This window comes from Oncorhynchus nerka, linkage group LG26 (genome assembly GCF_034236695.1).
Source record: "Oncorhynchus nerka isolate Pitt River linkage group LG26, Oner_Uvic_2.0, whole genome shotgun sequence".
NCBI lineage: Eukaryota > Metazoa > Chordata > Actinopteri > Salmoniformes > Salmonidae > Oncorhynchus > Oncorhynchus nerka.
In genome coordinates, this window is record NC_088421.1 from 892,060 (window position 1) to 918,062 (window position 26,003).

The 26,003-nt window shown below is 43.1% G+C and overlaps 1 protein-coding gene across 1 annotated transcript in view; it reads left to right on the forward strand.

Moving 5' to 3' along the window:
• The window catches only part of sez6l2 (seizure related 6 homolog (mouse)-like 2), a 62,242-nt gene extending 36,443 nt beyond the window's left edge, over positions 1-25,799 (forward strand). Inside the window, exons 9-19 of the mRNA XM_029635204.2 lie at positions 4,308-4,471; positions 8,074-8,268; positions 8,426-8,564; positions 9,118-9,314; positions 9,622-9,816; positions 18,302-18,496; positions 20,121-20,312; positions 20,467-20,505; positions 21,258-21,375; positions 21,564-21,675; positions 24,476-25,799. Coding sequence (XP_029491064.1) covers positions 4,308-4,471; positions 8,074-8,268; positions 8,426-8,564; positions 9,118-9,314; positions 9,622-9,816; positions 18,302-18,496; positions 20,121-20,312; positions 20,467-20,505; positions 21,258-21,375; positions 21,564-21,675; positions 24,476-24,505 — 1,576 coding nt within the window. The 3' untranslated portion in view covers positions 24,506-25,799. The remainder of the gene's footprint in view (positions 1-4,307; positions 4,472-8,073; positions 8,269-8,425; positions 8,565-9,117; positions 9,315-9,621; positions 9,817-18,301; positions 18,497-20,120; positions 20,313-20,466; positions 20,506-21,257; positions 21,376-21,563; positions 21,676-24,475) is intronic.
• Positions 25,800-26,003: the final 204 nt, after the last annotated feature.

Consider the following 26,003-nt stretch of genomic DNA (forward strand, 5'->3'; position numbering starts at 1 on the left):
ATCAGTCACTGGCTTTATCAATAAGTGCATTGAGGACGTCGTCCCCACAGTGACTGTACGTACATACCCCAACCAGAAGCCATGGATTACAGGCAACATTCGTACTGAGCTAAAGGGTAGAGCTGCCGCTTTCAAGGTGCGGGACTCTAACCCAGAAGCTTACAATAAATCCCGCTATGTCCTGCGACGAACCATCAAACAGGCAAAGCGTCAATACAGGGCTAAGATTGAATCATACTACACCGGCTCCGACGCTCGTCGGATGTGGCAGGGCTTGCAAACTATTACAGACTACAAAGGGAAGCACAGCCGCGAGCTGCCCAGTGACACGAGCCTACCAGATGAGCTAAATCACTTCTATGCTCGCTTCGAGTCAAGCAACACTGAGGCATGCATGAGAGCATCAGCTGTTCCGGACGACTGTGTGGTCACGCTCTCCATGAGTAAGACCTTTAAACAGGTCAACATACACAAGGCTGCGGGGCCAGACGGATTACCAGGACGTGTGCTCCGGGCATGTGCTGACCAACTGGCAGGTGTCTTCACTGACATTTTCAACATGTCCCTGATTGAGTCTGTAATACCAACATGCTTCAAGCAGACCACCATAGTCCATGTGCCCAAGATCACAAAGGCAACCTGCCTAAATGACTACAGACCCGTAGCACTCACGTCCGTAGCCATGAAGTGCTTTGAAAGGCTGGTAATGGCTCACATCAACACCACTACTCTCTGTTCATCATATATGCATAGTCACTTTAACGATACCTACATGTACATACTACCTCAATAAGCCTGACTAACAGTTGTCTGTGTATAGCTTGCTACTCTTTTTTTCAAATGTCTTTTTACTGTTGTTTTATTTCTTTACTTACCTACACACACACAAACACACATACCTTTTTTTTCGCACCATTGGTTAGAGCCTGTAAGTAATCTTTATGAATCTCAGACGATACGGAAGAGAGGTTGAACAGGCTAGTAATGGGGGTTGCAACAATTTCGGCAGATCATTTTAGAAAGAGAGGGTCCAGATTGTCGAGCCCGGCTGATTTGTAGGTTTCCAGATTTTACAGCACTTTCAGAACATCAGCAATCTGGATTTGGGTGAAGGAGAAATGGGGAGGCTTGGGCTAGTTGCTGTGGGGGGTGCAGTGCTGTTGACCGTGGTAGGGGTAGCCAGGTGGAAAGCATGGCCAGCCGTAGAAAAATGCTTATAGAAATTCTCAATTATTGTAGATTTTTGGGTGGTGACAGTGTTTCCTAGCCTCAGTGCAGTGGACAGCTGGGAGGAGGTGCTCTTATTCTCCATGGACTTTACAGTGTCCCAGAACTTTTTTGAGTTTGTGCTACAGGATGCAAATTTCTGTTTGAAAAAGCTAGCCTTAGCTTTCCTAACTGCCTGTGTATATTGGTTCCTAACTTCCCTGAAAAGTTGCATATCACAGGGGCTATTCAATGCTAATGCAGTACGCCACAGGATGTTTTTGTGCTGGTCATGGGCAGTCAGGTCTGGAGTGAACCAAGGTCTATATCTGTTCCCGGTTCTACATTTTTTTGAATGGGGCATGCTTATTTAAGATGGTGAGGAAGGCACTTTTAAAGAATAACCAGGCATCTACTTACAGGATGAGGTCAATATCCTTCCAGGATAACCGGGCCAGGTCAATTAGAAAGGCCTGCTCGCTGAAGTGTTTTAGGGAGCGTTTGACAGTGATGAGGGGTTGTCGTTTGACCCCAGACCCATTACGGATGCAGGTAATGAGGCAGTGATCGCTGAGATCTTGGTGGAAAACAGCAGAGGTGTATTTGGAGGACAAGTTGGTTAGGATGATATCTGTGAGGGTGCCCGTGTTTACGGATTTGGGGTTGTACCTGGTAGGTTCATTGATAATTTGTGTGAGATTTAAAAAAAAAAAAATTTTTACCTTTATTTAACCAGGCAAGTCAGTTAAGAACACATTCTTATTTTCAATGACGGCCTGGGAACAGTGGGTTAACTGCCTGTTCAGGGGCAGAACGACAGATTTGTACCTTGTCAGCTCGGGGGTTTGAACTCACAACCTTCCGGTTACTAGTCCAACGCTCTAACCACTAGGCTACCCTGCCGGGCATCAATCTTAGATTGTAGGATGGCCGGGGTGTTAAGCATGTCCCAGTTTAGGTCACCTAGCAGAACGAGCTCTGAAGATAGATGGGGGCAATCAATTCACATATGGTGTCCAGGGCACAGCTGGCGGCAGAGGGTGGTCTATAGCAAGTGGCAACAGTGAGAGATTTGTTTCTGGAAAGGTGGATTTTTAAAAGTAGAAGCTCGAATTGTTTGGGTACAGACCTGGATAGTAAGACAGAACTCTACAGGCTATCTCTGCAGTAGATTGCAACTCCATCCACTTTGGCAGTTCTATCTTTTTGGAAAATGTTATAGCTAGGGATGGATTTCTCAGGGTTTTTGATGGTCTCTCTAAACCAGGATTCTCACACTGCAAGGACATCCGGGTTAGCAGAGTGTGCTAAAGCAGTGAATAAAACAAACTTAGGGAGGATGCTTCTAATGTTAACATGCATGAAACCAAGGCTTTTACAGTTACAGAAGTCAACCAATGAGAGCAGCTGGGGAATGGGAGTGGAGCTAGGCACTGCAGGGCCTGGATTAACCTCTACATCACCAGGCAAACAGAGGAGGAGTATAATAAGGGTACGGCTAAAGGCTATAAGAAATGGTCGTCTAGTATGTTCGGAACAGAGAGTAAAAGGAGCAGGTTTCTGGGCGCAATAGAATAGATTCAAGGCATAATGTACAGACAATGGTATGGTAGGACGTGAATACATTGGAGGTAAACCTAGGCATTGAGTGATGATGACAGAGATATTGTCTTTAGAAACATTTAAACCAGCTGATGTCACCGCATGTGTGGGAGGTGGAACTAAAGGGTTGGCTAAGGCATATTGAGCAGGGCTAGAGGCTCTACAGTGAAATAAGACAATAATCACTAACCAGAACAGCAATGGACAAGGCGTATTGACATTAGGGAGAGGCATGCGTAGCCGAGTGATCATAGGGGTCCAGTGAGTAGTTAGGCTGGCTGGAGACACGGCGATTCAGACAGCTAGCAGGTCGGGGCTAGCAAGCTAGCAGAAGGGCCTTAGAGGGATGTCGTGATGGAAGAAGTCTGTTATGGCCTCCTCATGCGGAGTCTCCTCGTGCGGTTACGTCGATAGACCAGTCATGATGGATTAGTAGGGTTCCGTGTAGCAAAGGGGTCCAAAATAGGTAGAGTGGAACAATAAATTGGCCGATGGATCTCTTCAGCTAACAGTCCAATATGCTCTAGACTGCTAGAGGGCCGCGGCTAGCAGGCTAGCAGATGGGCATTCAGGGGACGTCGCGACGGAGGGGTCTGTTGGAGAAAAAAACTATGTGCTACCACAATGCTATTTCACAGTAAACAAATGAACAACTGCACGTTTATAGGGATGGACATTCAACATGTGCGAGACTTACACGAATGACTGATGATTGGCTGAGATAAATTGATAATAAAACGTTTGTGGGGTCTGTTTTATTAGATTTCAGTGCAGCGTTTGACATTTTTGATCATAATCTGCTGCTGGAAAAACATATATGTTATGGCTTTACATCACTGCTATATTGTGGATCAAGTGTTACCTGTCTAACAGAACACGGGGGTGTTCTTTAAGGGAAGCCTATCCAACATAATCCAGTTAGAGTCAGGCATTCCCCAGAGCAGCTGTCTAGGACCCTTACTTTTTTCAATCTTTACTAATGGCCTGCCACTCGCAGTCCCCAAGTCCGGAACAGACTATGGGAGGCGCACAGTACTACAAAGAGCCATGACTACATAGAACTCTATTCCACATCGCGTAACTCATGCAAGCAGTAAAATCTGATTAGAAAACATTAAAATACACCTTGTGGAACAGCGGGGACTGTGAAGAGACACTTGCACAGGCAGACACATGCATACACGCACGATAACATACGCACACAGATTTTCTGTTGTAGATATGTGGTAGTAGAGTAGTGTCCTTGGCAGCGGCTAATGGGGATCCATAATAAATACAATACAAATAAAATGATTAAACGTCTTGAAGGAATAAACTCTCTCCCTTCACTCTTCTTTTCTCCCTTCTTTCCTTCCTTTTAACTTTCTTTCCTTTCTACCGTCCTTCCTTCCTACCCACTATTCTTACTCCCTCTACCCTTCATTCTCCCCTTTCTCCCCACCTTCCGCCTCTCTACTCTTCTTTCTTTCCCTTTATCCTTTCTTCTCCCTCTTTGTCAGGCTGATTGTGCGCAGTGGAAACAACTCCATGTCTCCCCTGCTCTTTGACTCAGACCTGGACGATGTGCCAGAGCGTGGCATCGTGAGCGAGGGCTCCATACTCTACCTGGAGCTCACGGCCGACTCCTCTTCCATCCCGTTACTACTAGCTCTGCGCTATGAGGGTGAGACCTTAAAATGCTCCCAACATCAGTACACACAGTTTCTCTTGTCTCTTTCTCACTCTTATTTGTAATTGACTGTGATATGACTGTACAGACACTGCTGCTTGCTTTAGTTTAGGGCTGTCCACGACAAAAAAAAAACATTTTTGGGGTCGATCGAGAGTCGTTGTGTTCTTTCGACCAATAGATGGGTCAAAATGTTTAAACTTGTTTTTCCATATATTTGTTTGAATAAAACCAATTACGTATGCACTGAGCTTGTCTGATGGTTTAAACACACTGTTTGATTAAGTCACACAAATGACTCAAGAAAGAGCCCAATAGTCACACTGTTAAAAAAATTGACAGTGAGTGTCTGTGTGACTGGCGCACGTTGTCTCGCTCTCCTCGCATGCATGTGACCAATAGGGCCTGACCTATAGCCCACCATAATCGCATCAATAAATTGGTTATAACAAACTCCGAACACAGTAATGTCAACAGCAAAATGGAGGCAGAGGACGGAAAAAAGAAACACGAAATGGGCGAATGTTTACTAGTTGCTCAGCAGGGAAAGGGGAAGTCAGATCTGTAGAAGACATTTGACTTAGCTTTGGAAACTACTGAAGATCAAGAAAAAGGAGTATATTGGAGCAAGTGTTACGTTAGTATTGTGTGTGCCAAACAGTTGCTGTTTTTTCGGAACAGTGTAAACAACACCAAATAAATAAATGTACCAGCTCTAACATAAATAATATAGAGCCTTTATTATAGCAGACAAAAAATAGTTGCATGCGTTCTTGAATTGCGGTACAGTCATCCCTGGGGCGGAGTGGTGCCTGGGAGAAGGTCAATCCCACAGTGATATGGTCGGTGCGGCAGCAGCGAAGTGGCCTGGGCCTTACTGAACACCTCCCGGGGGTCCTGGTACTCCGCGGGAATGGTGGAGAGGTCCGGGGCAACTTCCAAGCTCCCAGGAAGACGTCCCGGGGCAGGCTGCGCTGACTTCAGGCCATGAGCTTGGCAGAACGGGCTCCAGCCCATGATGGCACCGGCAGACCAGTCAATGAAGGGATTGTGTTGCTGGAGCCAGGAGAATCCAAATACCCTGGGAACCTGAGGAGACTTAATGAGCAGGAACTGGATCATTTCGCTGTGGTTCCCTGACCCACCTAGGTTGATGGGGGTGGTATTGTGGGTGACCCGGCCTATAGAGTGCCCGTCCAGTGCTCTAACGTCCATGGGAATGGATAGGGGCTGAGTGGGGATATCCAACTCGGAAGCCAGGGTAGCGTCCATAAAACTCTCAACGGCCCCAGAGTCAATGAGTACCCAGAGAGATTTTGACTGGTTCCCCCAAAGCAATATGGAATGAAAGGAGGTGCAAGTAAGGGGAGAGGAAAAGTTATCCGTATGGCCCGCTAAAGTACTCACTCCTACCGGTGAGCCTGGTCTTTTAGTGGACAGGTGGAGACGAAATTACCTGTAGTCCCGCAATACAGGCAGCTCTTAGTGTGAAGCCTGTATAGCTGTTCAGCTGGAGACAGCCTAGCTCTGCCTAGTTGCATGGGCTCAGGAAGAGGTAAATCATCAGTCTTTGGAGGCCCTTGGGGGAACACAGGTAGCCTCGGGTTCTCTCGACAACGGAGCCGTCGGGGACTTCCGGGATACCTTGGAGGCGAGGTGGAATCCATGGACGGGCGGGCAAAATCGAATCTCCTCTCCTTCCGTTGTTCCTGTAGTCGCCCATCAATCTGAATGGTCAAGGCGATGAGCGAGTCAATATCCGTCAGTAGCTCTTTTACTTCCTCCGATATGCTGTGCAGGAACATGTCGGACAGTGCGTCCAGGTTCCAGGCACTCTCAGCTGCCAACGTGCGTAATTCCATTGTGTAGTCTGCCACACTGCGGGAGCCTTGCCAAAGCTGGAGTAACTTCTGGGAAGCCTCTTTCCCAGACAATGCAGCATCAAAAACTTTATTTTCCTTTGCCACAAACTCCTTCAGACTGAAGCATATGGCCGAATGTTGTTCCCATACTGCCGTAGCTCAGGCCAGAGCCCTCCCGGACATCAGCGTGATTAGGTACGCTATCTTATTTATAATACAGGGGCAGGCAAATGACAGGTCAAATGCAGGCAGGTAGTCCAGAGAAGGTGCAAAGGGTCCAGAACGGCAGGCAGTCTCAGGGTCAGGGCAGACAGGCGTCAATAATCCAGTGAGGTGGGGCAAGGTATAGAATAGCAGGCAAGCTCAGGGTCAGGGCAGGCAGAAACATCAAAACCAGGAATGACTAGGAAACAGGAGCAAGAAACAGACAGGAGCCGGGGAACAAACGCTGGTAGGTTTCACAAACAAAACGAACTGGCAAAAAAACGAACTGGCAATAAACAGACAGAGAACACAGGTATAAATACAGAGGGGATAATGCACGTTGTGTTAGCTAATCCAAGTTCCGGGATGCTGGCCTTCTAGGCAGAGTTGCAAAGAAAAATCCATATCACAGACTGGCCAATAGAAATAAAAGATTGGCAAAAAAACACAGACACTGGACAGAGGAACTCTGCCTAGAAGGCCAGCATCCCGGAGTCGCCTCTTCACTGTTGACGTTGAGACTGGTGTTTTGCGGGTACTATTTAATGAAGCTGCCAGTTGAGGACTTGTGAGATGTCTGTTTCTCAAACTAGACACTAATGTACTTGTCCTCTTGCTCAGTTGTGCCACGGGGCCACCCACTCCTCTTTCTATTCTGCTTAGAGCCAGTTTGCACTGCTCTGTGAAGGGGTAGTACACAGCATTGTACGAGATATTCAGTTTCTTGGCAATTTCTCGCATGGAATTGCCTTAATTTCTTAGAACAAGAATAGACTGAGTTTCAGAAGAAAGTATTTGTTTCTGTCATTTTGAGCCTGTGATCGAACCCACAAATGCTCCAGATACTCAACTAGTCTAAAGAAGGCCAGTTGTATTGCTTCTTTAATCAGTACTACAGTTTTCAGTTGTGCTAACATAATTGCAAAAGGGTTTTCTAATGATAAATTAGCCTTTTAAAATGATAAACTTGTATTAACTAACACAATGTGCCATTGGAACACAGGAGTGATGGTTGCTGATAATGGGCCTCTGTAAGCCTATGTAGATATTCCATAAAAAATCTACAGTTTCCGGCTACAATTGTTATTTACAACATTAACAATGTCTACATTGTATTTCTGATCAATTTGATGTTATTTTAATGGACAAAAAATGTGCTTTTCCTTCAAAAACAAGGACATTTCCAAGTGACCCCAAACTGTTGAACGGTAGTGTACATAATATAACCATTTACAATTTCAGTATCATGTCTTAGAGTGATGGACTGTGCCATTCCTGTGGCCTCCGCAATGGATTAGTCCACTTAGACTGGCGTGAATCAGGCGTGAATCATGTGCACCATGAAAAAAAAAACATTGCGACTGCTCAACTAAAGAAATCTCGGTCGACCAACAGCCTATCAACCAAACAATCGACCGGTTGACTAAATGGGGTCAACCCTACTTGAATTCATCTTATATTATGCATTATCCTAGTTCTCTCCTCATATTCACACGTGCACACTGTTTTATCTCTCTCGCTCTCTCTCAGCCTTTGACGGGGAACACTGTTATGAGCCCTACTTGCCCCATGGGAATTTCAGCGGCAGTGACATCACCTTTCCGTTGGGCACCACAGTCACCTTCTCCTGCTCCCCGGGCTTTGTCATGGAGCAGGGCTCTGGGGTCATTGAGTGTGTGGACCAAAGCGATCCACACTGGAATGAGAGCGAGCCTGTGTGTAAAGGTAATACCATTGAGTACTACCATTACATTATGATCATTTGTTTATAAAGCCCCTTTCATTCACTAAACTAAAAACTAAAGACAATAATACAAGTAATGTTACAATAACTTTTTTCCTTTTTTACTACCTCACACCCTCTCTTCCCACCCCCTCTCAGCTTTGTGTGGGGGAGAGTTGACCGATCCCTCCAGTACTGTTCTGTCCCCCGATTGGCCACAGAGCTACTCCAAGGGGCAGGACTGTGTGTGGCAGATCCATGGCAATGAGGAGAAGCGCATCGAACTGGACATCCAGATGTGAGTTTGACCTCACCAACACCCAACAGGCATAATTCTGGTCTTTGAAGCTGTGGTTGAAGCATTTGGGGGAGGGAATTGTTCTCCTTTAATTTTCCCATGCCTCTTTTGCTTCTGAAACCTCACTTGCATAACATGAGCGCTCCCTTTGCATAGTTTTTTCCCCCACCACACAAGAGGTCCATATGATGGAGGTAGAACTCAAAATAAGCATGTTTATTTAGAAATGTGCATGTTTTGTAAGGAATATACTTGAGGGTTAAAATGTAGGTCGAACAATGTGAGCCTTGCGTTTCGCTGCCTCACTGATGGCTACTTCCGTGGCTGGTGTAGCGACGTCTTTTTGATTATAATGGGTGCATTTCAACTGTGACTGACAGACATAAAAAAACTGATGTGATGCTTCCAGTGAAGTTTTTATTGTAAGGATTAGAAATGACAATGTTTGTGAGAAGCTACGTTTTATTATGACATTTTATGATTCCATTTGAAGTGACATTGTGATTTAAAGGGAAAGTTGTTTTCCTCTCCATGTGTTTTGTCGCTCTCAAAGTTTGAATATCCGCCACAACGACGTTCTCACCATATTCGATGGTCACGACCTCATGTCCCATGTGATTGGCCAGTACCTGGGGTCACGAGAACGTTTCCAGGTCGTGTCAGGTGGTTCTGAGGTCACTATTCAGTTCCAGAGTGACCCTGACGACTCCTCATTTATTCTCAGCCAGGGGTTCCTTATTCACTACCATGGTACGTACACATACAGAACTTTTACATACAGAGCATTACATACACATAAACGACATGATATGCAAAACATTGATTGCCCATACATGACATCACACAAATACAAAATCTACATTTTCCTGGCATATATTCAGTGAAGCAAAATGTTAATAAATTTGATATATATATGAACAGACAATACGATTACGTATTCTACCTCAATTGTGTGTTCTACACGATATATTTAAATCTGAATGTTCTGTAACATTATATCCTCCTGAACAAGCACCTGGTTTATCCTACATCTGATGACATCTTCTTTTTCATCCAGAGGTAGAGCCTAATGACACCTGCCCTGCCCTCCCTCAAATCGAATTTGGCTGGATTAGCTCCTCCCACACCTCTCCCGTGAGGGGGAGTGTGTTGACCTATCAGTGCCAACCGGGGTATGACATCAGTGGCTCTGACATCATCACTTGCCAATGGGATCTTTCCTGGAGCAACAGCCCACCCACCTGCATCAAAGGTGAGCTAAAGTGCGTTCCTGCCCGACTACATTGCTGACGCATGCCAGATCATATATTATAGCAATCTGGTGCCCAACGGCACAGTCAATGTGGCATGCATTCATTGGTTGATGCAATGTAACAGCTGAGTAGGGGAACACAACCCTATACTTCAAACAACACTTTGGATGTGTTTGAGAGCCTCGATTTGACTCTGTTGCACATCACCGACTGAGCATACTAGCTGATTTACAAATCACTTTACATCTTAGAGGTTGAGTAAGACCTAGATTCAATCAGATCGAGCATTAACTGGCGATAGCCAAAACCCGCATAGCTGATGTTATGGTGGTGTCGGAGGTGGAACTGCATTGGAGTGTTCAAATCAGTGAGCAGCTGCTCTTGATCATTGTCACAAAGCCTCACCCGTCTCACATGTTAGAAGTTCAGAACGAGAAAGTGTAGGCTATATAGAAATAATGACGCTCAAATAAAAAATAATTGAAATAATGAGGATTTCTCTCAGCCTAATCAAGGTGTAGATCATCTCATATTCCAGTGTTCGACCTTGTAAGCAAGGCTACATGGGATTTATCTTAAAGCGACTCTGAGCAGCCAATGGCAATGTCCGCTTTAGGTAGAATTACCAGGAGCCGTTTGTAGATTTGACAGCTGTAACGCAGTTCCACCTCTGACACCGCCAAAACGACCACTATACAGATGTTGGCTAAATTGAATAGAGCCTTTGAAGATTGCAGAATTAGGTTGCTGTTAAACATTATTAAAAGTCTCAATTTGACATATCACTTTACATATGCGTTTTGGGAGAAATTTACATTTTTCAGAATTTGATGACATCCTTTTTCTGCACAGCAATTTGAAGAAATACAGTGATGAATGGACTATTCAAGTTATTGTTTTACTATATTTATTTGTTGTCTAATATTAGAAGGCTCTTTAAAGCAATTTGAGTTGTCAATGTGTCAATGCATTGCATATATATCTGTTCTTAATTCAAGGCGTGGTTTCTTTTTAGCCAAATGTTGAATAGACATGCAGACAAATTAATTAATGCAGGGAGTAAAAGAGGAATAATAGGCTACTGTCTGTAGTCATAAAAACAATTAAGCTAAATAAATTGATATTATTTTGGGGGGGTAACGGATTGGCTCTCAGAACTCATTAAGAGGCGGCTTCTATCGTCAATATAATCATTCATTGAGACATGTAAACACAAACGGTGAAGTTTGGGGCCATGTGGCAGAGAATGACGTCGGCGCTGGAGATGGGGGTGTGAGCAGGTGGGTCTGGGCAGGTGTGATGTAGGTGCCATTTGTATGTGTAAATAAAGCCAGTTTGTTATTCTGAATTATTTATTTATGTTTTTAGAGGAAGAGAAACCAAAGCCCCCTGTGACTATTTTTCGAAAATAGTCAGTCCACAAGTATAATTGCGCCATCGTATTTACCCAAGTTCTCGCTCAACTCCAAGACCACCCACCAGCAAACATTTTTGGGTCCTGATGCCGGACTCTATAGAGACAAGAAGAGAGACTCTCAGACTGAAACATTCACACCTCCATTAATTTACGAATAGATAGTCAATTTGTGCCACAGTTTAGACTACCGATAGATCAGTGTTCGAACTCCCCCTTGTGATAGTGTGGTGCAATTTACCACAATCTGCCACTATCTACCACAAACGGTCACGGCATAAGCTCAAAACCTTTAAAGGAAGAACCACTGTAGCTATAGCTCACCAAATGCTAACCTGAGTGCTAACATTACTAGTAGCAGTAACCGTAAAATCCAGGTATAATGGCAAACACAAACATTGGCTATCATGATATCCTGCAAGTTGTATCCGCCAATAAAGATCAGGTAGTTCAGCAAAAATAAAGACATACCTTGAAATAAATAATGACATTAATCTGATTCGTATTTCACCATTCATTTCTGCAAAACATACAGTGTTGGAGTTGCTGTAGCTTGCTTGCTAACTATCTAGCTAGCTTATTCCATCAGCAAACACCATGCTAAATCTGAATGGGCCAGCTTGTTTTGCATGGCTAGTTGCACTTAGATAGCTGTCTATCTTAGTTTTTAATCATCTACTAGTAACATAACATGACAACATTTTAGGGCACTTTAGTACCTACTTACCCGATTCACCTCCATCACAGAAGTCGTCCGCCGTCTTGCTGTAACACCGGTGGTGTCAGTGGACTTGGAGCCGGCAGAATTTAACTGTGGGCAGAGAACTGTTTTTTTACTAGCCCGAGCTTCATGGTGAATCCACTATTCAACTGTTGGTAGCCATCGTAATCCTTTGGGGCAGAGTGGGACTGAACCATTCTATCCGAAGAGGTCCGACTTTTTTCCAAATAAACCAAACATGCCTACTGTTTCATTTTTTTGTATTTTATTTTGTATTTTTTAATTATTACCCTTTTTTCTCCTCAATTTTGTGGTATCCAATTGGTAGTTACAGTCTTGTCTCATCGCTACAACTCCGGAGAGGCGAAGGTCGAGAGCCGTGCATCCTTCGAAACACAACCCAACCAAGCTCCACTGCTTCTTGACACAATGCCCACTTAACCCGGAAGCCAGCCGCACCAATGTGTCGGAGGAAACACCATACACCTGGCGACAGTGTCAATGTGCACTGCACCCGGCCCACCACAGGAGTCGCTAGTGCTCGATGGGACAAGGACATCCCTGCCGTCCAAACCCTAACCCGGACTATGTTGGGACCATGGGTCTCCTAGTCGTGGCTAGCTGCGACAGAGCCTGGACTCTAACCCAGAATCTCTAGTGGCACATGGCGATGCAGTGCCTTAGACCATTACGCCACTTGGGAGGTCCCGAAGTGTATAATTATTATACTTCTTAAAAATGTTTTAATCCATTTTCGTTGTTAGATATGTGGAAATATACAGTGCATTCGGAAAGTATTCAGACCCCTTCACTTTTTCCATATTTTGTTACGTTACAGCCTTATTCTAAAATATATATTTTTTAAATCCTCATTTAAAAGCTCATCAATCTACACACAATACCCCATAATGACAAAGCGAAACCATTTTTCTGGGGATTTTTTTGCAAATGTATTACAAATAAAAACAGAAATACCTTATTTACATAAGCATTCAGAACCTTTGTCATGAGACTCGAAATTGAGCTCAGGTGCATCCTGTTTCCATTGATCATCCTTGAGATGTTTCTACAACTTGATTGGAGTCCATCTGTGGTATCAGATATGAATGTAAGACCGAGATGCAGACCACTTCGGATAACGAATAGTTTAATAATCCCAAAGGGATAGGCAAATAGATAGGTCAAGGCAGGCAGGTGTCAATAGTCCAGAGAAGTGGGGGAAAGGTACAGGACGGCAGGCAGGGTCAGGGGCAGGCAGAGTGGTCAGGCAGGCGGGAAGGTCAAGGATCGAAACCAGGAGGGCGAGAAAAAGAGAGATTGGGGGAAAAGCAGGAGCTGAGACAAAACGCTGCTTGGCTTGAACAAACAAGACGAACTGGCACAGACAGACAGAAAACACAGGTATAAATACACAGGGGATAATGGGGAAGATGGGCGACACTTGGAGTGAGGTGGAGACAATCACACAGACACGTGAAACAGACCAGGGTGTGATGTGTGGTAAATTCTATTAATTTGACATGATTTGGAAAGGCACACACCTGTCTATATAAGGTCCCACAATTGACAGTGCATGTCAGAGCAAAAACCAAGCCATGAGGTCGGAGAAATTTTCTGCACAGATCTGGGAAAGGGTACCAAAAAATGTTTGCAGCATTAAAGGTCAACAATAACACAGTGGTCTCCATCATTCTTAAATGGAAGAGGTTTGGAACCACCAAGACGCTTCCTAGAGTTGCCACCCGGCCAAACTGAGCAATCGGGGAGAAAAGCCTTGGTCAGGGAGGTGATCAAGAACACAATGGTCACTCTGACAGAGCTCCAGAGTTCCTCTCTGGAGATGGGAGAACCTTCCAGGAAAGGACAACCATCTCTGAAAAACTCCACCAGTCAGGCCTTCATGGTAGAGTGGCCAGATGGAAGCCACTGTTCACTAAAATGCACATGACAGCCTGCTTGGAGTTTGCCAAAAGGCACATAAAGGACAATCAGACCATGAGAAACAAGATTCTCTGGTCTGATGAAACAAATATTTAACTGTTTTGCCTGAGTGTCTGGCTCATCACCTGGCTAATACTATCTCTACGGTGAAGCATGGTGGTGGCAGCATCATGATGTGGGTTTGTTTTTCAGCGGCAGAGACTTGTCAGAATTGAGGAAAGATGAACAGAGAAAAGTAGAGATTCTTGAGGAAAACCTGCTCAAGAGCTCAGACCTCAGACTGGGGTGAAGGTTCACCGTCCAACAGGACAACAACCCTAAGCACAGAGCCAAGACAAAGCAGGAGTGGCTTCGGGACAAGTCTCTTAATGTCCATGAGTGACCAAGATAGAGTCCGGACTTGAATCTGATCGAACATCTCTGGAGAGCCCTGAAAAGAGCTGTGCAATGACGCTCCCCATCCAACCAGACAGAGGTTGAGAGGATCTGCAGAGAAGAATGGGATAAACTCCAAGTACAGATGTGCCAAGCTTATAGTGTCATACCCAAGAAGACTCGAGGCTGTAATCGCTGCCAAAGGTGCTTCAACAAAGTACTGGGTAAAGGGTCTTAATACTTATGTAAATGTACTATTTCGTTTTTAATACATTTGCAAAAATTCCTAAAACCTGTTTTTGCTTTGTCATTATGGGGTATTTTGTGTAGATTGATGAGCGGAAAAGAAAATCAAAAATAAGGCTGTAACGTAATTTTTGGGGGGGAAAGTCAAGGGGTCTGAATACTTTCTGAATGCACTGTATTGTGCAACCTTCCCTTTAAAGGTAATTATTTATTGTACCAACAACATCTGCAAATCCCAATAAAACTATCACGTTTCGAAGTTTTACTGTCCTTGCTTTGTCCAACAACACTATTTTGAATCTAGCAAATACGTTTTGTGGTTCAGAGTGCACTATTTATTTTGTTCCATAGTGCAAATATTTGCTAGCAAGTTTCTCACACTGGATTTATTTTTTATTTCACCTTTATTTAACCAGGTAGGCTAGTTGAGAACAAGTTCTCATTTACAACTGCAGCCTGGCCAAGATAAAGCAAAGCAGTGCGACAAAAACAACAACACAGAGTTACACATGGAATAAACAAACATACAGTCAATAACACAATAGAAAAGTCTATATAGAGTGTTTGCAAATGAGGTAAGATAAGGCAATAAATAGGTCAAAGTGGCAAAATAATTACAATTTAGCAATTAAACACTGGAGTGATAGATGTGCAGAAGATAAATGTGCAAGTAGAGATACTGGGGTGCAAAGTAGCAAAAAAATATGATGAGGTAGTTGGATGGGCTATTTACAGATGGGCTATGTACAGGTGCAGTGATCTGTGAGCTGCTCTGACAGCTGGTGCTTAAAGTTAGAGAGGGAGATATGAGTCTCCAGCTTCAGTGATTTTTGCAGTTCGTTCCAGTCATTGGCAGCAGAGAACTGGAAGGAAAGGCAGCTAAAGGAGGAATTGGCTTTGGAGGTGACCAGTGAAATATACCTGCTGGAGCGCATGCTACGGGTGGGTGCTGCTATGGTGACCAGTGAGCTGAGATAAGGTGGGGCTTTACCTAGCAAAGACTTATAGATGACCTGGAGCCAGTGGGTTTGGCGACGAGTATGAAGCAAGGGCCAGCCAACAAGAACATACAGGTCGCAGTGGTGGGTTGTATATGGGGCTTTGGTGACAAAACGGATGGCATTGTGATAGACTGCATCCAATTTCCTGAGTAGAGTGTTGGAAGCTATTTTGTAAATGACATCGCCGAAGTCGAGGATCGGTAGGATAGTCCGTTTTACAAGGGTATGTTTGGCAGCATGAGTGAAGGATGCTTTGTTGCGAAATGGGAAGCCGATTCTAGATGTAATTTTGGATTGGAGATGCTTAATGTGAGTCTGGAAGGAGAGTTTACAATCTAACCAGACACCTAGGTATTTATAGATGTTCACATATTCTAAGTCAGAACCGTACAGAGTAGTGATGCTGGACGGGTGGGCAGGTGCGAGCAGCGATCGGTTGAAGAGCATGCATTTAATTTTACTTGCATTTAAGAGCAGTTGGAGGCCACGGAAGGAGAGTTGTATGGCATTGAAGCTCGTCTGGAGGTGGTTAGTTAACACAGTGTCCAAAGAAGGGCCAGGGTGGAGCCATGGGTGGAGCAGGGTGGCCATGGGTGTAGCACCTCAGGATGACAAGCATTCAGAGGTTGAGACAGCAGGTGAGTTAGAGAGAGAGAGAGCGAGAGAGGGAGGGAGAGAGAGAGAGAGGGTCGAAAACAACAGGTGCGGGACAAGATAGCACGTCTGGTGAACAGGTCAGGGTTCCATTGCCGTAGGCAGAACAGTTGAAACTGGACCAACAGCATGACAAGGTAGCACCTCTGGTGAACAGGTCAGGGTTCCATAGCCACAGGCAAAACAGCAGAAACTGGATCAGCAGTACAACCAGGTGGACTAGGGACAGCCAGGAGTCAGGTAGTCCTGAGGCATGATCCTAGGGCTCAGGTCCAGAGAGAGAGAGAAATAAAAATTCCTTCAGAAAGTATTAACATCCCTTGCTAACAAAGCAAAAAGTTAAAATATATATCATTTTTGTATACCTACAGGGGTCCTAAAATTCCAAATCAAATGGCTAAATGATGAAACAATTTCATATGTTAGCTTAGTAGATATTGCGATCGAAGGGCTTAAATTTACAGGGGTTAAAGTGGTAACTACTAAATTTACATGAGCCAAGTGATAACAGACAGAGTTGTTAGTTGGACTCAAGTCTACCTGAGTCACAAATTTGATGATTTGAGATTCGACTTGACAGAAAATATAATGACTTGACTTGGACTTGAGACTGATGACTTGAAATTATTTGGCCAGGTTTGTAATGTTGTGGCACAGAGACTACGTGGATTACTCTAAACACAAAAAAACTGCAACAGATTGGCTAGTGAAAAGCACAATGATTGGGCTCTATGATTGGACCAGCAAACACAGGTCGGGTGGTGAGCTGGCAAACAGATTTTTGATTTTCTGTACAGCTATAGGATCTGGTGAGGGGGCAAACGTCAAATTATAGGAAGAGAGGATTGCCATAATAAATAAATATGCAGCTCCAAAAATTGTTTGGTAATCAAGAATATTAACTGTTTACTTTGCAAACTCATCAGCAATGGGGCAACAATTACTAGCATAGACCTACTGGTATTTTGGTATGTAACAATTGCTTGAAATTGATCATTTACATATGAAGCTTGCATTTGGAATTTGTTTGAAATGAATTATTACTATGGCACCATACTCCCGCCAGTGGAAAGTGCATTTTTTCTATCTTGTTTAAACGCATAGGCCCTTACTGGGGTCCAGCAACAATAAGGCAGTTATATACAATAAAAAATATGACATTACATAACACATGGCGCCAAAATATATTTAATTAAAAAAATATATATGTTATGATTTTCTCAAGTAATTTTTTTAAATAAAAAATCCTGCATATACTGTATGTACATACACGGAGTGTGCAAGACATTAGGAACACCTTCCTAATATTGAGTTGCACCCCTTTTTGCCCTCAGAACAGCCTCAATTCGTTGGGGCATGGATTCTACAAGGTGTCGAAAGCGTTCCACAGGGATGCTGGCCCATGTTCACCCCAATGCTTCCCACCACAGGAGGCTGCTGAGGGGAGGACAGCTCATAATAATGGCTGGAACGGAGCAAATGGAATAGCGTCAAACACATGAAAACCATGTGTTTGATGTATTTGATACCATTCCACTTCAGCCAATACCACAAGTCCACCCTCCCCAATTAAGGTGCCACCAACCTCCTGTGCTTCTCACAGTTGTGTCAAGTTGGCTGGATGTCCTTTGGGTGGTGGATAATTCTTACCAGCAGCATTGCAGTTCTTGACACGCTCAAACCGGTGCGTCTAGTAGATACCCCATTCAAAGGCACTTAAATATTTTGTCTTGCCAATTCACCAAATTTATTTTACCTTTATTTTTACTAGGCAAGTCAGTTAAGAACAAATTCTTATTTTCAATGACGGCCTAGGAACAGTGGGTTAACTGCCTGTTCAGGGGCAGAACGACAGATTTGTACCTTGTCAGCTCGGGGATTCAAACTTGCAACCTTTCGGTTACTAGGCCAACGCTCTAACCACTAGGCTACCCTGCCGCCCCAATGAATGGCACCATACACAATCCATGTCTCAATTGTTTCAAGGCTTACAAATCAATCATCTACATGTCAGAAAATAGGTGTGCTGTTGTTCACTCATTTAGCTCTGTTTCATCTGTAGTGCCAGGGTAGATTAAAAAAAATGTATACAAAATTTTACGTCATGTCTTGTATACCCTTATCGTCCGCAGTCCAGCAATGTCCTGATCCGGGGGAGGTGGTGAATGGAGCGCGTTCGGTACGCCCAGAGTCTGGATTCGCTGTTGGAACAGTGGTACGCTTCTCCTGTAACCAGGGTTACCAGCTGGAGGGCCCTGGCCAGATCTCCTGCCACGGACGGGATACAGGCACCCCCAAGTGGAGTGATCGCAGCCCCAAATGTGTCTGTGAGTCACTCCCCTGGGTGTTTGTCTGTGTGTGTTGAGATTGATGTCAAACACTGCAATTCTATGGGACTATACACTGTCTTCAGAAAGTACTCACACCCCTGGACTTTTTCCACATTTTGTTGTGTTACAAAGTGGGATTAAAATGGATTTAATTGTCTCTTTTTTTTGCCAGCGATCAACACATAATACTGTAATGTCAAAATGGAAGAAAAATTCTAACATTTGTAAAAAAAAAAAAATAATAATAATAATTAAAAAGTATGAAAAATAAAACACTGAATCTGGATTAGATAAGTATTCAACCCCCAGAGTCAATACATGTTGCATCAGCTTTGGCAGCGGATTACAGCTTTCTAGACAAGTCTCTAAGAGCTTTCCACACCTGGATTGTGCAACATTTGCCCATTATTATTTTCAAAATTCTTCAAGCTCAGTCAGATTGGTTGTTGATCAATACTAGACAACTATTTTCAGGTCTTTGTCATAGATTTTCAAGCAGGTTTAAGTCAAAACTGTGACTCGGCCACTCAGGAACATTCCCTGTCTTGGTGAGCAACTCCAGTGTAGATTAGGCCTTGTGTTTTATGTTATTGTCCTGCTGAAAGGTGAATTCATCTCCGTCTGGTGGAAAGCAGACTGAACCTTTCCTCTAGGCGTTTGCCTGTGCTTAGCTCAATCACATTTATTTTTTATCCTGAAAAACTCCCCAGTCCTTAACAATTACAAGCATACCCATAACATGATGCTGCCACCACTGTGCTTGAAAATATGGAGAGTGGCACCCGGTAATGTGTTGTATTGGATTTGCCCCAAAAGATTTTGCCACATATTTTGCAGTATTACTTTAGTGCCTTGTTGCAAACAGGATGCGGGTTTTAGAAGATTTGTATTCTGTATAGGCTTCATTTTTTCACTCTGCCAATTAGGTTAATATTGTGGAGTAACTACAATGTTGTTAATCCATCCTCAGTCGTTTCCTATCACAGTCATAAAACTCTAACACCTTTGGCCTCATTGTGAAATCGCTGAGTGGTTTCCCTCCTCTCCTGCCTGTATCTTTGTAATGACTGGGTGTATAGATACACCATCCAAAGTGTAATTTATAACTTCACCTTGCTCAAAAGGATATTCAATGTCGGTTTATTTTCATTTTTACCCATCTACCAATATATCTTTGTGGTTGAAACTGTGTTTGAAATTCACTGCTCGACTGATGGACCTTACAGATAATTATGTGTATGTGTGGGGTACAGAGACAAGGTAGTCATTAAAAAATAATGTTAATTTTTATTGCGCACAGATTGAGTCCATGCAATTTATGTGACTTGTTAAGCACATTTTTACTCCTGAACTTATTTTGGGCTTGTCATAACAATGGGGTTGAATAGTTATTGACCCAAGACATTTTAGCTTTAATTCCACTTTCACATTATCGGGTATTATCGGGTATTATGTGTAGGCCAGTAACAAATCATCTCAATTTAATCGATCTTAAATTCTGATTGTAACACAACAAAATGTGGAAAAGGGGCTGTTAATATTTTCTGAAGGCATTGCTCTCTCACTCACTCTCTCTCTCTCTCTCTCTTTCCCTCCATCTTTATTTATTTTCCCTAAACAGTGAAGTACGACCCATGCCCAAACCCAGGTGTGCCAGACAATGGTTACCAGACATTGTACAAGCATAGCTACCAGGCAGGAGAGACGCTGCGTTTTTTCTGCTATGAGGGCTATGAACTCATTGGGGAGGTTATTATCAACTGTGTCCCGGGCCACCCATCTCAATGGAACAGTCCACCACCATTCTGCAAAGGTGACAATCTACATTGGACTGCTGGAAATGAGGATGAGGGGTTAGAGGGGTTTCAAGAAAATCTGCATGAGAATTGAAACACTTGAACATTTTGTAAAGAAGGAATGAGGAATGATGATCTTTTAATAATAATCTGCATCTCTCCATCTATCAGTGGCATACGAGGAGCTGTTGGACGATCATAAATTAGAAGGTGATTTTTCGTCTTCTTCTACGTCTTCTTTAGGGGAATTTCGGCACTTTTCAACCTCATATTCATCCTCCAGTTACTTACAAAGACTATGAGATTCATGGTGACACAGGGAGGAGGAAAATGCCTCCCCTGGCTAGAAACTCGTAGTAGGTTTTGAAAATCAAATAGTTTTACTTTTAATGCAATTTGATGATATCAGAACCTTTCTTCTTCTTTCTAACTACAGAACATAGAAACGTCATGGTAAACAATTTTCAACATAGACAAATTTGTATGATGAATTTGTACTTTAGAAACGATGTCAGATCTTCAACTTTATCTCCACTATCAGATTTATTTTTAAATCCAGTTTATCAACAAGTTAATAATTGTTATGTTGGATTCACGTCTCCATCTCAACCAAAAATCTAAGTTAAAGAATAGGGCTGGATTCAATCTGATCACGGGTTGTGAAAAATGCGGATTGTAAGGTCAATGTTCCCGTGTTCATGGTAAATGCTGCAGATTCCGTCTCAATCGTATTGATAACACATTGGGAATTCAACAAACTTTTGGCTGTCTTTTTGAGTGGGTGAATATAGGTTGATCAATGTCTCAACCAAATATGACCTAATTGCTCACGTTGAAATTACGTGGTGTGCTCAGTGGGATGGTAATGGAAATAATGAAAATGAGGTTGAAAAGTGGTGAAATTCCCCTTTAATCGCCTTTCTTTAACTTCTTTCATTTATTATTTTGGATTATTTCCCTAGTATCCCAGTCATTTGAGCCCTCCCACCAGATGCTAAGTGAGAACATTGCCTTGGCAATCATCCTGCCAATCATTCTGGTCATCCTTCTGATTGGTGGAATCTACATGTATTACACAAAGTAAGTGCTGTGCAGTTCAGTAGTCACAATTCAAATGCATTCTTCTTACTTTCACCAGATATTGGCATGGTCTGACCTAACACACACACACAACAGTACTGAGCCATTGCATAGATCAGATATCAAAAGTTGACTGTATTCTGTATTCTCTCCCTTTAACCTTTATTTCCCTTTTCCCTCTCCCTCAGTGTATGTAGACTGCAGTGGAAGCCACTTTTCTGGAAGTCTCTCTCTCACACCCACTCATACAGCCCAATTACTGTGGAGTCTGACTTCAACAACCCTCTATATGAGGCAGGGGTGAGTATTTACCCTATTTTTGCCTAATCAAATCAAACTTTGTCACATGTGCAGAATACAACAAGTGTAGACCTTACTGCGAAACTTACAAGCCCTTAAACAACAGTGCAGTTCAAGAAGAGTTAAGAAAATATTTACCAAATAAACTAAAGTAAAAAAGGATAAATAGTAACACTATAACATAACAATTACGAAGCTATATTACAGGGGGTATTGGTACTGAGTCAGTGTGCGGGGGTACAGGTTAGTTGAGGTAATTTGTACATGTAGGTAGGGGTAAAGTGACTATGCATAGATAATAAACAGCGAGTAGCAGCAGTGTACAAAACAAATGGAGGGGGTCAATGTAATAGTCCGGTGTCCCTTTGAATAATTACTCAGCAGTCTTATTGTCACGGTTTTCATATGGTGAAGGAGAGTCGGACCAAACTGCAGCGTGTCGATTGCGATTCATATTTATTAAACAAACGTAAAACACGACTAAACACGAACACTACAAAACAATAAACGAAACGAAAACCGAAAACAGCCTATACATGTGTCAACTAACATCTAACAAGGACATCAAGACACTCAGGACAATCACCCACAATACAACCAAAGAATATGGCTGCCTAAATATGGTTCCCAATCAGAGACAACGATAAACACCTGCCTCTGATTGAGAACCACTTCAGACAGCCATAGACTCTCCTAGAACACCCCACTAAGCTACAATCCCACTAAGCTACACACCACATACAAAAACCCATGTCACACACTGGCCTGACCAAATACATGAAGAAAAACACAAAATACTTCGACCAGGGCGTGACACTTATGGCTTGGTGGTAGAAGCTGTTAAGGAGCCTTTTGGTTCTAGACTCCGGTACCGCTTGCTATGCGGTAACAGAGAAAACAGTCTATGACATGGGTGACTGAAGTCTCTGACAATTTTATTGGCTTTCCTCTGACACCGCCTATTATATAGGTCCTGGATTGCATGAAGCTTGGCCCAAGTGATGTACTGGGCCGTATGCACTACCCTCTTACGGTCAGATGCCGAGCAGTTGCCATACCAGGCGGTGATGCAACCGGTGCTCTCGATGGTGCAGCTGTAGAAATGTTTGAGGATCGGGGGACCCATGCCAAATCTTCTCAGTCTCCTGAGGGGGAAAAAGCGTTGTCGTGCCCTCTTCACAACTGTCTTGGTGTGGTTGGACCATGATAAATCGTTGGTGATGTGGATACCAAGGAACTTGAAACTCTCGACCGCTTCACTACAGCCCCATTGAAGTTAATGGTGGCCTGTTCGGCCTGCCTTTTCCTGTAGTCCACAATCAGTTCCTTTGTCTGGCTCACGTTGAGGGAGAGGTTGTTGTCCTGGCACCACACTGCCAGTTCTCTGACCTCTTCCCTATAGGCTTTCTCATTGTTGTCGGTGATCAGGCCTACCACTGTTGGGTCATCAGCAAACTTAATGATGGTGTTGGAGTTGTGTTTGGCCACGCAGTCGTGGGTGAACAGGGAGCAAAGGAGGGGACAAAGTACACACCCCTGAGGGGCCCCAGTGTTGAGGATCAGTGTGGCAGATATGTTGTTGCCTACCCTTACCATATGAGAGCGGCCCGTCAGGAAGTCCAGGATCCAGTGGCAGAGGGAGGTGTTTAGTGCCAGGGTCCTTAGCTTAGTGATGAGCTTCTTGGGCATTATGGTGTTGAACGCTGAGCTGTAGTCAATGAATAGCATTCTCACATAGGTGTTCCTTTTGTCCAGGTGGGAAAGGGCAGTGTGGAGTGCGATTGAGATTGCATGTTGCAGTGTGGAGTGTGATTGCTGAATCATGTTATTGAATGTTGACCTGTTTAAAGGTCTTGCTCACATTGGCTACCGAGCGCGTGGGGTACATAATGGGTGAGTATTGCCCAAGCCCTCTCACTTTGGGGCTACATTCTATCAGATCCGCATAGTGGTTGTTTTGGCAGTGTCTGAGGTGGAACTGCGTTAGAGCTGTCAAGTGGTTCCTTGCGTTACCCTATCACGGACTCTGCAATTGCATGCAACGAAACCTCACCCGACTTTATACCAAACAAGTCAAGCAGCCGCATTACATGTTCAAACACTCTAATGTGTGATGTTCTATTGTCTACACCTCGATTAAACTGATAGAAATACCCCCCTCCAAATGAACATGAAAACATGCATTAGCCTGTCATTATTTCTATTATGTGTAGAAGCTACAATTTCTATCGACATTTTGAACTTCTAATGAGGTAGTAGGGATAATAAGAAAGGGAGTGGTTGGTGGCACAAGAGCAGGTGCTCACCGATTTGTCATTTCATACCGCTGTTACACCTCCAACACTGCCAACGCGGGTTAACGCTCGATCTGATTGAATCGAGGCCTTAGCTATAGCTGGGTAGGAACTAGCTAACCTGAACCCCTAGCCAGGACACGATTAGCCCTGTCTGTGTAACCAACTGGGAATCAAACCCTAGGTTGTTAGTATAGCAGAATTTGACTTTGTTGTGGAGTTATCTATGTCTATATTGTATCAACTTTAATAAACTGCCACTTATTTTTTTCTACTTTTCACCTTTTGACTAGTATTTAGGAAAATGTTATCTGTAACTTAGCTTTTTATTTGGCTGGAAATTGCCATGCTATTGACTGTAAGTTAACGAAAAGTGTATACTCTAGTCCGTTGCTTATGAATCCTGGAGATTGCATGTCCTAAACTGCTGAGGATATTTTGCTGTAGCATTTTCTTCTTTAAATTAATTGTTATTTCGGTCTGTTGTATTGCTACCTGGTTCCTAGGACACACGGGAGTATGAGGTGTCCATTTGAAGAAGAAAAGTCTTGAGAAGAATGAAAACCCACAGATAGATAGAGATCTGGAGGAAGAGGAACCATTTTCTTTGTCTTTCAGATTACTTCTTTCACTTCCCTCATCTCCCATTCTGCTATTTCCTCTTCCTTGCCTCTCACTTTTGTTCTCTCTCTTTATCTTTGAGTTTGTGTCTTTACACCTCATTTTTCTTTTGTTTGTGTCTCTAATTTCCCAGTCGCTCTTTCTGTCAGTGATTGTAGGTTTGCCCTTCCTTGGGCCAGATTCAATCCGATCGTGTTTTGTCCGCTATGCAAAACAATGTTAAAGGCAATGTTCCAGCGCTAGTGGAGACGACATTCACGGTAAACTGCATATGTCAGTTCAATTGGAAATTACCTTTAAATGTCGCACTTTAACGTGGATTTTCCACGGCCCAGATTGAATCTAGGCCCTTGTCTTCATCTGTTCATTGTGTGCAGCGATGACTGTCTCCCAGTGGTGTGCTGTTTTCCACAGTCCAACGTTTTGTCTAAAATTAGGATTGGTGCCTTACAGAGGTTAAGCGATGGATAATATGGAAGGAGAGACAGAAAAAGGGAGAGCTGAGATATATTTATGAGGTAAAATCACATAGAGAGAAACAAAAAAGTAAAGGGAGAGACAGGAAAGCAGACACACTCTCATGCTCAGTTGCACACAGTATACACACAGAGAGAGAAAGAGAGAGAGCGAGAGAGATGCATACACACATTGAATGTAAATATTTGGTGGAATATTGAGGCTCATATATACAGAAAATTCAGTGCCAAAATATAACATTGCATAATGTAATGTAACTTCATGTTTCAACTCTCTTTGCCATAGTAAAATGTAAAATTACAAAGCCAGCATTTCATATTGTTCTTTGCCATTTCTGAAGTGTATTTCCACTTGACTGAGAAAAAGGTGAAGATCTGAATGTCGTCACGCTTATAGCACGCAATGATTGTATATTTTACCGCTTCTGCTGAATCATGTTATGATTATCAACGATTATCATTGTTATCAGTGCAAATTTGAAGATGTTGTATATGCACTATGTTGAAGAAAATAAGCTAACTTGGCTGCTTGCTGTGATGCAGTATTTAACTGACATGCTTTTTGAATTTCTTACCAGTTTATTGTCTGAACAGTAAATCTAATTTAATTCACTGTGCCAATATAGGGGTCCAGGAGACTCTTTTGCATTGTAAAGGTATTATTTGCATCATAATTTGTCATGAATGCATTATTTATTTGCTGAAATGTAATATTAAATAAAAGTCTCTGAATGGTGAAAGGTCTTGTGTGGCTCAGTTGGTAGAGCATGGTCTTTGCAACACCAATGTTGTGGGTTTGATTCCCACGGGGGACCAGTATGAAAAGTAATGCACTTTAATGTCATGTAAATCCCTCTGGATAAAAGCATCTGTTATATTCTTTAAACATTTGTAATATCTTTTAAATTCTATTTTGTGCATGTACAGAAGACTGAAT